The sequence below is a fragment of the Castanea sativa genome, chromosome 12 (genome assembly GCF_040712315.1).
Source record: "Castanea sativa cultivar Marrone di Chiusa Pesio chromosome 12, ASM4071231v1".
NCBI classification, from domain to species: Eukaryota; Viridiplantae; Streptophyta; class Magnoliopsida; order Fagales; family Fagaceae; genus Castanea; species Castanea sativa.
This window is the reverse complement of record NC_134024.1, coordinates 11,101,036-11,114,386: the sequence shown is the minus strand read 5'-3', so window position 1 is coordinate 11,114,386 and position 13,351 is coordinate 11,101,036. Positions and strand designations below refer to the sequence as shown.

Below are 13,351 nucleotides of genomic sequence, written 5' to 3'. Positions count from 1 at the left end.
GTTCCAGTGAAAAATTTTTACATCCCTGATGTACAAACTAATTTTATCGCTTTGATTTTAAACCAAACAACATTTTTAAGATGTAAAAAAATCCAAAAAGCTTGTCACAGCATTTTACTTGCGACATCCACATGGTTTATGCAAATTTGAAGGCTGCTAGTGCCTTCGTTGACCTTGTGGCCTTGATGCCTTGTCTTTAAGAATGGCCCTGTGGTAGTACATAACCTGTCCTTGTAGTAATTCTATCTTCTTTTACATAATTGCAGTTGCTCTTTGCCCATTCCTCTCCTCAACAATTCTCACCATGATTAGTTTTTAATTAACATTCACTGCATCTTGAGGGGATTATTAGAAGTGAGGGAGACTATTAAGTGTCAAGAGCTGCCATTGTTGCAACATATGTACAATAGGATTGAGATTTGGGGTATTGCACCGAGTGCATTACTTCTCAATGACTGAGATTGAGAATTAAGAAAGTAACTTTAATCTTAGATTTTGAATACAAAAGTTTAAGAAAACTAAAAAAGTCAGGTAAGTAAAAAAATTTGTGAGACATAAAAGTAGTCATTGCACCTCGTGGGTAATGTATCAAATATGCATTTGGGTTGGTGTTTATTAGCAAATCCGTGCGTCTACATTTTTTTGTGGGTCCATGGATTCTGTTCACAGACCCACAAAAGTCAGCAAAACACAATTTTTTCTTTCTCTTTAGGTCCCACAGCACTATTCACACATTTAAAAATTATTTTACTATAGTATTTTTCAGAATTAAGTTTTCAATTTTTAGCAAATACGCAGTATTCAAACACACTACAAATCTCAATCACAATTACTATGACAATAGGTACTGTAATAGAAAATATGAGAGACTGATCTTATTGTACTACCACATATTAGCATGTCGAATAACAGGCGTTATAGAGTCATGCATCAAGCACCATGTTGTTACCTTTAACCTTTATATGTTTGGTTTGTATAACGCATAAATCTTGACTGTTATATCAACACATAATGAAGCTCCCAGTAATTTAATCTATGGCAACCTGCAGCTTACTAATAAGACTTAAATTCACCATATGACAATTGACAAGCTTCCAGCACCCAAGAAAAGACCAAAAATAGCAGCGCTACCTAGTTTAAAGTGCTTAAATTTATGATAAGATGTACCCAAAAAAAGTTCATCATTTCAACACTTTACTCTAAAAAATCTAGTCTAGTCACAATTGAGAGTCCTCGTAATCACTTAAAAACCAAGACCCACCTAATAAATATCAGATATGAGACTTAGCACACATCCACATAACACACACTTACACAATCCAATCCAACCCAATTTGGGATATCACATAGATCTACTCTCCTGATTGATTTTGAAATAGATATTGTGTATAGAGACAAAGAAGAGGATCCAAGACTAGCAGAACAAATCACATCTTCTAACGTGACACACATATATATGGGCACGGTGCTTATGTAAAGATAAACATGATCCTCTCTATTTCAAATCCTATTTATTTCATCCATTTTATGGTTTAGATTTTATTTTCTGCTTCTAACAATGTACAAGTTGTCATATTTTTTAAAATTTTAAATGATGCAACTGTGTCCACCATCCCTCACGGAGTTTTGTTTGCCAAATATGCAAACATGGTTACTGCTTTACTGGATAAATGATAGTTAAGGAGGAAATCATCTTTTTTCAACAACCAATAAAGATTAAAGACCTTTTACTTCTTTTTTTTATGGGAATTCTTTCTCAGTAACTTGTGTGCTGTCGTCCAAAGAATTCTTTCAAATTTACCTTTATGCCTCCATCTTTCCCACTATAATTTGATCCTAACATTATATCCCTCCCCTAAATGACTGCTCTTTCTTGCTTGTAACTTCAATTCTCCGAGCAAAAGGTTTTTCCCGTGCATTGACAGTCCATAATTTGAGGAATGCTTCCAAATGTCGAGAACTTCACGATTATTATTATTAATTTGTCTATGGCTTTGTAAAAACAGCTAGCAAGCAAAGCTGCTCAATAATTTCACTCTTAATTGTTTTATTTACTTGATGCAGCTTGATCTCATAAAGCTTTGGCCAATGTTTTCCTGTCACTGTTTGGGAGAAAAAAAAAATCAGATACAATTTGAATAGTTCAGAACCATGATCAGCAAATATTCTTGAAAACAAGTCTTATTAGATGCAACAAGGCAACATTATTCCTTTAAAAAAATGCTTGAGTTAATATAAACATTAAGAGATTGCAATGACAGAAAAGCAGATAGATGGTGATGAGTTTTTAACGAGAGAAATTAAAGAATAAAAATTTGCAGGCAGCATCAATTAATAACATACAAAAACTAAACAACAAAAGAATGCTATATATTCCAAAACCCTCTTTTATCACCCTTCCTATACAGTCAGCTATCTGGCTCCAGATAGCCAGTTTGAAACTTAAATATTTAAATGTGCAATTCTTGGTAAACGTGGGGAATAATTATGCCATAAAACTAGTGAACCTGAGTTTTAGCTTCCTAACTTTTATTTTTTCTGTTTTTTGGCAGAAAAGCTCCCTAAGTCGACTGGTCATGAAACATTAAATATCCCAAACAATTCACAGGCGACATGCAAGATGATGATAATGCTGATTTTAGAGAAATCGTATCAAACATTGGAGCTTACCAAAGATGCGCTTTTTAGCACTGTCCCAGGCTATGCCATTTAAAACATCAATACCCTAGAAGGACATGAGATTTCCAAAGAAAAATTAATTAGACAACTTCTGACCAAAAGATATATAGGCAACTTAAAAGTTTTTTTTTTTTTTTTTTTGAAAAAAAAAAAAAAGCATTTAATTCTAAGAAAGATTAAGAAGTAAAAGTAGATGCCTAAAAGGAAAGCCATTTGTAAGGAGTCTTTTCCTCTCTTTCAGGGAACCAAATAAGGCCTACACGGTATTACAATTCACAAGGTGCACTATAATAGGCAAAGTAATTTTTTTAACAAAGATAGAGTATTTTATATTTTGTTCAAATGCTTACATTATTCCCAGCTCGTACCAAATTTTCCCTGTAAGAAAAGAAAAGGATAGAAAAAGGACAACTGAGTGCAACTTTCAAGAACATAAAGTAGAACTTAATTTATCTAATTATAGGTGTAAACATCAGCTAATTCATCAAAATGATTGGAAATGCAAAATGATTGGAAATGCAAAGGAAAACCTTAAATTATGAAGAAGAACCCATCCAAGCAAAGTACCATCCTTAGGTGAGATTCTTGCAATGCAGTCAGTCTACAGAATGCAAATTTTGGGTCATAAAGTAATCCAAGAAAACAGAACACTTCTCAACCCATGAATTAATGTTTATCCAACAAACAACAGTATCATGTAAATTGTAGATCATGAAGGTAGCAAAAGCTAAGAAGCTGAAGCTTCAAAGAAGTCCACTTGTTGGAAAACCCTGGTCCTACAGAGGATATCCATAACATTTTTTTTTATAGGTAAGAAAAATTGTATTCAAGAAAACTGCTAGATGCAAAATAGCATCAGCAAATCAGAAGAACAAAAAGGAAGGGAAAGCAAAAACATAAAAAACATAAATTACAAAGAAAGAGAGCTAACAAAAAGAGGAAAAGAGTCACTAGATGTGAGTCCCCAAGCCCTAACCCAATCAAAAAGGAAACCAGAAAAGAGAGCAAGCATTTGGTCCTCGGATCTATCCAAATGCTCAAACGTCCGCCAATTGCGTTCCTTCCAAATACACCACATCAAACACAATGGAACTAAGTTCCAAATGTAAGAAGAATGTTTCCCCAACCAATTCCACCAACTAAAAAGAAAATCTGACATTATACATGAGGGAACCCAAGAAATCCCAAAAATCCTAAAGACAAAGCACCACAGCTGATGGGCCTTTCCACAATGTAACAACAAATGATCCACTGTCTCACCACAACAACGACACATAATGCACCAGTCGACGAAGTCAAAACCTCTAAGCTGCAAGTTATCTCTTGTGAGGATCCTATCCCATGTAGTTGTCCAGACAAAGAAAGAGACACAACAGGGTGCCTTAACCTTCCAAATGCTTTTTCAAGGAAAAACAGCAGAAGAAGAACTATGCAGCTTATGATGATATGAACGGATGGTAAAATCCCTGTTTTTTGTCAACTTCCATTTCACACAATCACCATCAGTCCCTGAAGGTAAATTGGATGCCAAGAGACGAAGGAACTTGTCCACCACATCCATAACAACATACTGCAATGAGAAGTTGCATCTTGGTCTATCCCAGGAAGCAGGATTTAAATGGTCAAAGATACTTTTGAAAGGGAGGAGCTGATTTGGGAAGCAAAAGAGACAAATTTAGTTTCATTTTTGTTTGAACATTAATTGTGTTTTTATTATAGGCCCTAGTATTTAATTAGGTTAATTAGAATTTTTATATAAAGTTTAGGGTATTTTTGTCATTCAATAAGTAGGGTTTCTTACACCTAGGGCTTAGTTTTTCCTATATAAGCAAAAAACTGTACTCCTTTTGGAGATGATTTGGAGATGATTTGATGAATCAAAATTTCTATTGGTTTCTTTGGTCTGGTGATGACTCTAGCCAACCCTAGGTGCTAACTCCTAACAGTTTTTTCCTCGCTTGGTGCTGGCTCCTAGGCTCCTGTCTTTTAATTTCATTGCTGCAAAATTTTGATTGTCCTGCGCCAAGAGCATCTCACGTTCCAAATATAGGAGGCAATAGCAGGGGCTTTCACCTGGCATAGTTGGTATTGTAGCTTAGCTTAGCACAAACACTAATCAAAAGAGCGCAATTTTAGTGAACTTTTCTGGGGAAGCTTATAATTTACTGTTGTATCAGTAAAAATCCAAGACATAAAACCATATATACGAACTCTCCACTCATGCCATGTAAAAAAAAGATATTTTTTAAGCAAGTAGATTTTTCCATAGGTTGGAGGTTTACAAATTTCATGCTCTGCTGCTAACTTTCCAAAAAGAGGTCAAATATCCCACCAAGGAATCCCTAAGCCAATGCCACTTAGATATGCAAATCATGGCCCACAACTAAAAAATAAAAAACCCCAAATAGCATGAAAAACAATTTTACAATCAATGATTCAAGGACATACCTGCCAAACATTTGCCCAAACTTCTCCATTTATATACTCCAGTTCATTAAGGTTGTGTACTTCACGACCATTATATGTGACAATATGTTTTCCTATGACTACATTAAAGAAGTCAAATCAAATTCTTCATAACATATATAAATTTATCAAAAAGAGAGTTAAAACTGAACAAAAATCAACTATCACATTTTGGGGGGATAAAAATTAAAAAGCTAATGAAAGGGGTAAAAGACTGAAGGCCTGATAATATACTGCCAGAGAGAGCTTAAAATCACTTAGATTTGATGCAGCATCAGCAATGCCAGGCACAACCTCAAATAAAAAAGACTCACTTTTTCTTTCTTTTTTGGGGGAGGAGTAAGAAATGGAATTGATACCAACTGTTGTATACAAACAAACCTTTGAAATTTTGAGGGTTAATCAGATACAATGTTGAAGTCCCATCACTTCCAAACAAGACTTTTTCATCAGTTGCCAGACCCCAACCATCTTTCATCTGATGAGTAAATTTCTCAACCTGCATGGAGTATAAAAGCATGAAGCTTGTTACATATGTCAATCATCAATATTAGGGCACACCAAAAAGGAAGAATCTCAGTCAAAAAGAACATTGCAAGAAAAAGGAAACAATTAAAAAGTCAATAGTATGGTATATGAATGACATGTTCATCTAGAATGAGATTAAAAAAAGGATCACTTTCTATATTTATACAAACACATCAATATCACCCCAAAAGGTAATTACAAAGTCGAAGACATCACTTTTTCCAGATCTAAGTGTGATTTTCACAATTAAATTGTACTGTAATTATTTCCATTAGCAGAGCCCACATGATCAGGAAGTGAAATCTTAATGGACAGTCAGCTCAACATCTCAAAGATTCCAAACACATCTGCCATTAGGGCCAGTTTAGTAGGAAGGATAGAAAAGTAAGGGGATGAAATGGGATGGGGAAAAAAATAAAAATTGCAGCAAAATTGTCTTTTTTTTCCTTCACAATTTTTTGGTAGGAAAGATGAAAAAGTGGAAGGATAAAAAAGAATCTGTATCTTGTGATAATTTCCCATTCTATCTTTCTATGGAATTGTTTTTGATGAATTATAGGATAAATTTGTCAAATATTTTATTCTTGTCATTTTCTCCCACTTCAGATGAATGGAAGATGGTGAGGCCAGAAGGAATATGCTCATGGTCCTTTTTCTTCTTCCCCTTTTTATAGTCAACCAAACAAGAGAAAATGATAAGCCACCCTCCATTTTCATTCCCTTCCACAGTCCACCCTCCCAAATATTAGGTTTCCAATGCATTTCCCAACACTACTCCATCAGGTCTTAATTGGCCCCCACAATCTGATGTTATGTCCCATTTCCAAAATTAATAAACAATTGGAATTGCAAGCAGAAGAATATGGCCCACACATGCAAAAATATAGGAAATTTAAAACTAACTGGTGCAGATTTATTTTTAGCAAATTTTTACAGTACTTTTAAGTCTTTTTTTTTTTTTTCCTTTTTATGTGTATTTTAATTCGTTTTGCATTGCATTGAAAATAAGTATTTCAACAAACATATGGGAAAAAAAGACATTACACAAGGAAAAGAGGTGAAGCACAAACTTTGCTTAAATTATTTCGGTCATATATGAAACCAGTATCCTTCAACCACGTTACTTGGAACAGCCTATAAAGAATGTAAAAGTTACTATATTAGCATCATTACTCTTTCGATTGTTAGAAGCACAAAACATATAAAAATAAACAATTAAGAAACTACGTGATTACATACAAAGAAAATGATGAAGCAAAAGTGCAAAATATATTGGAGGAAAAGCATAAATGTTAAAGAACAAAGTTTCTCTCCAAACTTTCAAACTTCTCATATATCTCTTTTTTTTTTGTGAATTTTGAAAATCAAACCATTAAATTTTATGTTCCTTATATTCTTAATATGCATATCAAATTTCGTTCAAATTGGATATTATTTACTATTCGATCAATAAATTTATTTTTTATACACAATTTTAGGTCATAAAAATTTGAAATTTTAACAATTATTTGATGAGATAGCAATTGATATTTGATCTTTTTGAAATTTTACATGCATGAAGAATATAATAAGAACATGCAATCTAACGGTTAAATTTTCAAAATTTACAATCAATATAGAAATATATGAGGAGGTTGTAGAGTTTCTCTCCAAACTAGTTTGGAGAGAAACTTTGTTCAATGTTAAATAAATCAACTAGACATGCACAACAATTCTATATTGCAAATAAAAAATCTAGCTGAAATTATTGAAACTTTAGAAAGAATTGTTTTTTGCTCTACCGTTATATTAATCCACTGTTTTTTACCTACTTTTCTGGCACTTTTATTATTGTTGCTTATTAAACAATGAAGTACTAATCAGAGAGAGGTTTCCAACTTTCCATTGCACCAGCCCCACATTTACGTAATAGATAAAGAAGACCTATGTCTCAAAACCATAAGGATAGACAGTCCTTGACAACATGCTTATTTGCACCAAGATCTATCATCATGGACTTCTTTCATGGTGTTAAACTACTCAATATGAAAAATCAACCAATCCAATCAAACTTAAATCTAAACAAGTTATGATAAAGAGTGAGGCAATCAATGGGAAACAGAAGACATGGTAAATCGCATGCATACAAATTTGAGTAATATTCCTAGAATGGATGGGTTGTGCACGTCCGTGTGTAGGTGCACATGTTTGCTGGCAAGTGGAAACAATGTAAAAACTATATTTCAGATGTACTGAAGTGTCTTAACATGCAAGCCCAAATAGGAAGGAAAAGGTCAAATAACCAGGGGTTGTAATAGCATGCTTTACACATCAATCCCACAATACAAGATGCATTCATAATATCCTTTCATTACCATGACATGGGCTTATGAGCCTCTTATAAATCTCAAGATAAGACAATGCAAACTACTAGACTCAAGTTACCTGCAACAATTTTAGGAGCCAAATCAGAGGAACTATGGCTGACGAACAACTAATTAGTCTACTAGAAATCGTCAAACTTAATGGTGCCGTGCAGGTGCTTACTACCTTGTTCATTAAGTCATATAAGCAAATTAAAATAGAAGTATTTAAAAATGGGGGTTTGGATTTCAACTTTAAAATTAATGGCTTCAATAATCCATGAAAACTACAAAACTTTCTCTTTGTGAAATTCATGAATGGATTTGAAATGATTAGGCATAAGATGTTATTTTAAATTGAACACATATGTTTGCCTTAGAACAAAATTCTCAAAGATGAATTTCTTCATGTGTAGTTAAAATTAATATCAAGAAATTAACAATTATTCTTCAAATCCAACATCATATTAAAGGGATAATCAAGTTAATCCCTATGAATAACAAATCCAGGAACAAATAACGAATGCCTGAATTTTAAATCCTCAACTACTGAACATAAAAGAAAGTAGAACTGAAATTAATCAAATTTCCCTCACAAACCTTTCATCAAGAAGAGTTAAACCCTCCCCAAAGTAAGAATCATCCATCTTCTGGAGAACCTCAACCTGTAGATGCCCAATAAAAAAAAAGGAAATTATATTTAAAACCTTTGATTTTAAGCATGGCAAATTGATTGATATAGTTTAGTCACACTGACTTCTCGACCACTCACTACTAAACTAAGTAAGCTAATCTACTTATAAAGATACAGTCTTTGATTTTGAATATGCAGCACACTATGTAGCCACATTCAAGCCATAACTCTCTCCTTACCACAACCATCAATGATCTAGATAACAGCAATTTCTCTTGAGAAAGTATTTTTCTTGCTTTTAACATGATGAGTATTAATTTTATTATGAGAATGATAAGAACTGAGTATTTAATATAAACATATAACTAAATGTAAGATACAGAAAACTAGGATCTGTACCTTCCCAGTCTGAAGTGCAACTTTCCGAACCGATGACTGAAACAATAAGAGTAAATATGTAATCTTTCCAAACCAATGAATTACACAAAACTAAATGTTCAACATAAATGACAGCAACATGCAGGATATGTAATATATAGAAATCAAAATCTTTAGATCATAAAAATTTAGATGATTATCCTCAAAGTTAAAGTTACAGGACTGAAAAATCAAGCCATAAAGCATAAATATTTTGTAGATACAAAAACATTAACAAACAAACAATTATTAGGTGAAAATGAAGAAAGACAATACAAACTTACATATTTATGCAGACATAACATGCTTTGGTAGGCTTACCTACAACGCCTGCTAGGTATGTATTTACACACACACATGCAGAGAGAGAGAGAGAGAGAGAGAGAGAGAGAGAGATTTTGCAAATTGAAGGTAACAAACCAAGAAAAAGAAGAGTGAATGATTTTCTCATATTCATGATATATCTGCCAAGGCTTTTTTGAGAAACAAAACAATTTGTAAATATGGTGACGACCACATATTATATAGAGTTACATTGAATTTATATTTATTTTTATAAGTATAAAGTTACATTGTTTGTGCGCCCCTTAGTGTTCTTGCTCAGTGTTTGCAACAGCTGGGGAGGCAGTCATAGAAGTAAAGCCTATCACCACGCCGACCATCAAATACAAGATTGGGCCCCTTCTCAAAGATTTGATGGAATGGCCCAGCCCACCCAAGAGCGCTTATGTCATATGGAAACTCATGGCTGGAAACAATCCTTATGGTTTTGATATCCGGTAGGAATAATAAGAATCAAAGTCCAGGTTGGTTGGTGAGCCTAGTGATAGGAGACTATCTAGCTTGGTTCGGAGAGCACTTGTTGGGTTAAAGATTTTTTTGTTGCTAAATGTTACGGCCTAAATGCTGAACTATTGACTCTACTTGTTCAGATGGGTGTTCACCCCAAAGTGTTCCCAGACCGCATGTTACATTGAATTTATCCAATCAAACGTCATAACCATATTAAATAATATAGGATGCGATATCATAATGAACACAACAAATAACTCAAAGATGAGAGTCTTAACAGTTCATATATTAGACAGGTTCCAACAAAAACAGGTGTCAATTTGACTTTAAATGGCCATCAGCTAATAAGTTACATATTTGATTTAAATGGCCAATAACTCTGCTTGAGTCTGCCTAGTGCTGTAATTGAACCTCTCAAGTACAACACTCACAATAAAGTGAGGGAGAAAACCTAATTTGGTTATTACAGTATATAACAAGGAGGTTCTATACACATTCTTCTATTCAATGAACTTAGACAAAATACATTTCATGTCATTGCTCACCGCCCTGCTTCACTCAGCACTGATTACACGGCTAGACAATGGAGACCCACTACCAGTTAGGCCTGATTGATTTAAAAGGTCTTTTTATTTTATGTAATTGGTTAAGAGTTATTGTTCTTACTTGGTTAAGAAGATAGTCTCTCCTTCCTTAATGTGGGAACCCTATTTAAAGGCCTTAATAATTCACCATTGTAAACAGGTTGGGCATATATTAATATAAAATATTGGTTGGGAATTTCCTTCCAACGCTTGGTGTTGATTCCAAGCAACAGTCAGTGTTTCCATCTCTACTTGGTGCTGACTCCATGCAAATCTATGTACTGACTATTAGGTTATATCCCTCTTTCCACTGCTTGGTGCTCACTCCAAGCAACCTAAGGTATTGATCCCTGTGTTTATTGTCTACTCTATCTGTTTCCTGTAATGTTTTCTTGAGAATTTTGTGCAGTTTTAGGGTTTTCCCACAAATATGAGCGTACAAATGTACCTACATATAACCAGAATGCTAAAAAAAATGCAAATCACCTTCCTTAAAAGACCAGTTGATTCATATAAGGTGTCATTTCCTGCATATAGAAGCCCCTGAAAGCAAAAAGAAAAACCATACATTGTTATTTTTTTAATCTTTTATGCACAGCCTTTCAGATGCTGAAAATTTAAACATAAGCAATAGATATGTTTCAAACAAACCTCCAAGATGTAACAAACTATATAGCTGTATTATGTTCTAACAATTAACCTTGGTAAATCACAGCATGTATTCAACCAAAAACATACAAAACAATTGAATAATTTAAACAGAACCCTCAAAAAAAAAAATTAATCATTTGAAGGAGGGAAAAGTGTTTATAGATCTTAGAGCATCTAACTATTCCCCTAGGTGTTTGTACTTTGTAGTCCACCAGGTAATTAAGAGGAATCCCTTACGGGTGGCTCCAAGATGTTGGCTAGAGATTTCAAACCCGATCTCATAAGGCCTTAGGAACCACTAGGCCGACCCCTAGGGGTTAAAAAGGCATTTTATCAAGTTTATGCAACAATGCCAGCCCTGAATTCTTAAATCACCATATTTTATATTTCTATGGAGTAAAAATAGTAAAATACTAATAAGTACCACTTTAATTATCATTTTTTTATAGTTCAAGTACTACTTCAATTATCTTAATATGTGAATAATTCAATAGTTACAATGGGATAGAATCTATAATTGTCTACTTGTGTATTCCCATTTCACTTCAAAATCCCAACATTAGAGTTTATAAAAAAAAAATTTATAAAAATTATAAATAAAAAAATAAAAAATAAAAAGTAAAAAGTTATGGACTTGAAAAATCAGAGTAGAGAGAAAAGCTGATTATTACCAAACAGAGAATGAAACTAAAGGGGGTTACCTGAGTGAAGGCATCGGGGTCGTGAGGAAACTCGTTGAGTACCTCGATGTTGTAAATTCTGGGAAATAGGTCGTCTTGTTGGGACTCGTAGGTGTCCCAAACTTCCGAGGTAAGGGCGAGAAGAACTATAAAGGAGAGAGTTAGAAAACCTGTAACGATGAGACAGGTTTTGCTGTATTTTGAAGAAGAAGAAAAAGAAGAAGAAGAAGGAATTTTAGGGAACGAGGAGTCCATTGGACTTGTTGGAGTGTGAGGCTTCAGGTTCGATCGCTTATTCAGCTTCTTCTTATTCGATCCGCTCTTCATGAATAAATCTTTGATTTTGGGGTTTGACGACAGAGTGGATTATCAGGACTAATAGGATTTTCTAACTGTTCATGGGATTTTTTTTTTTTTTCTAGTCTTGCGTTAACAAAATCAAATTCACTTGGGCGTTTCTAATATAGGATGGTGCATAAGTCAAAAAATTGTGGCGACTGGCGAGATGAGACTGAGATGCGCCCTCCCCTTGGTTAGGTTGTCTTGTTGTTTGACTCAGATCTTTTCGTAGGGACTGGCGAGACAGTAGCATGTCTGTTACGTGTTTTTTTTTTTTTTTTTTTTGACATACAACCCCGTTTGGTGGAATGGTTTCCGTTAGCTTAGTTTTTAAACAACGTTAGAGTCATTTTCACACCCTTTTTAACTCATACATATTTTAAAAAAATACATATTTTAAAAAATACAAACGTCACTAAAACAATATTATCAAATGGCCTCATAACTACTCTGTTTTAAATGGCTAAAAAAGCTTCTTTGACCCAAAAATTGGTTTAATGGCTACCGATATTTGATAGGATTTATAAGATAGGTCAGTGCAATCGAGTTTGAGTCGAAACGAGTTGTTTTGAATAGACTATAAATATGTTGAGTCAAGTTGATCGGTATATTTTTCACACAAAATTTATATATGTGTATGTGTGTGTGTGTATTTGTCACTTAATAAGTCATGCAGTAAATTATTTTGTATGAAATGCATTAATTTGGATCATCCATGACAAGGAAAAACTTATATCAACAAATTGAGAAAATGATCAGTGGGTGTATAAATGTGTAAATATACACATTTGTTACGGTACCCGTGTAAATATACACGATTACTGTAGCTTTACAAATAATATTTTATTCATTTTTTCTCTATCCCTTCGTTGGACACACACAAGCTCACTACTGTGATTCTCTCTTCCTCTTTCTTTCTTAGAAACTCTTTTTTTTCTCTCATCCCCTCTCAAAGCTTCCAAGGCCGATCCTCTCTCACTGTCACATGCTGTTCGCCGCTACCAACTTGATTTTCCTTCATTCCTCGCCGCTGCCACTATAATTTTCCCTCATTCATTGTCACAAAGCCTTTCCGATCTCACTCATTTTCGTTCAATCTTGCTACTTTAATTTGCTTTGCACCGAGTTTTAGTGACTGTTATACCCCAACAACAACCACGGTGATTTATGACAATGATTATTAATGTTCTTCTTCTTTTTTCTCTTTATTTGATCAATGAGTTTGAGGGTTTAGATTTG

The 13,351-nt window shown here is 33.9% G+C and overlaps 1 protein-coding gene across 2 annotated transcripts; it reads right to left on the bottom strand.

Moving 5' to 3' along the window:
• Window positions 1-1,510: 1,510 nt before the first annotated feature.
• Window positions 1,511-12,228, bottom strand: LOC142619844 (glutaminyl-peptide cyclotransferase). Of its 2 annotated transcripts, XM_075793160.1 has the most exons (11): window positions 11,795-12,227; window positions 10,929-10,985; window positions 9,049-9,084; window positions 8,616-8,680; window positions 6,744-6,807; window positions 5,527-5,644; window positions 5,128-5,225; window positions 3,210-3,280; window positions 3,030-3,057; window positions 2,671-2,725; window positions 1,511-2,102 (listed from the first exon to the last, which is right to left on the bottom strand). In XM_075793160.1, exons 1-11 carry the CDS (start codon window positions 12,098-12,100, stop codon window positions 1,987-1,989), a joined length of 1,014 nt encoding a protein of 337 aa, XP_075649275.1. In that variant the 5' UTR covers window positions 12,101-12,227; the 3' UTR covers window positions 1,511-1,986. The 2 variants fall into 2 exon arrangements, with proteins under 2 accessions (XP_075649275.1, XP_075649276.1); XM_075793161.1 differs by lacking the exons at window positions 3,030-3,057; window positions 3,210-3,280 and having other exon boundaries at window positions 11,795-12,228.
• Between the last annotated feature and the right edge of the window lie 1,123 nt (window positions 12,229-13,351).

What these genes read in the sequence shown, in the direction of transcription:
- LOC142619844 (XM_075793160.1), bottom strand. Translation starts at nt 12,100, where the DNA reads ATGAAGAGCGGATCGAATAAGAAGAAGCTGAATAAGCGATCGAACCTG. An exon ending in ACCGAAATAATTTAAGCAAA is followed by an intron (nt 5,645 to 6,743) that starts GTTTGTGCTTCA and finishes TACTCCATGCAG; the next exon opens with GTTGAGAAATTTACTCATCA. An exon ending in TGCTAAAAAGCGCATCTTTG is followed by an intron (nt 2,103 to 2,670) that starts GTAAGCTCCAAT and finishes TCTCCCAAACAG; the next exon opens with TGACAGGAAAACATTGGCCA.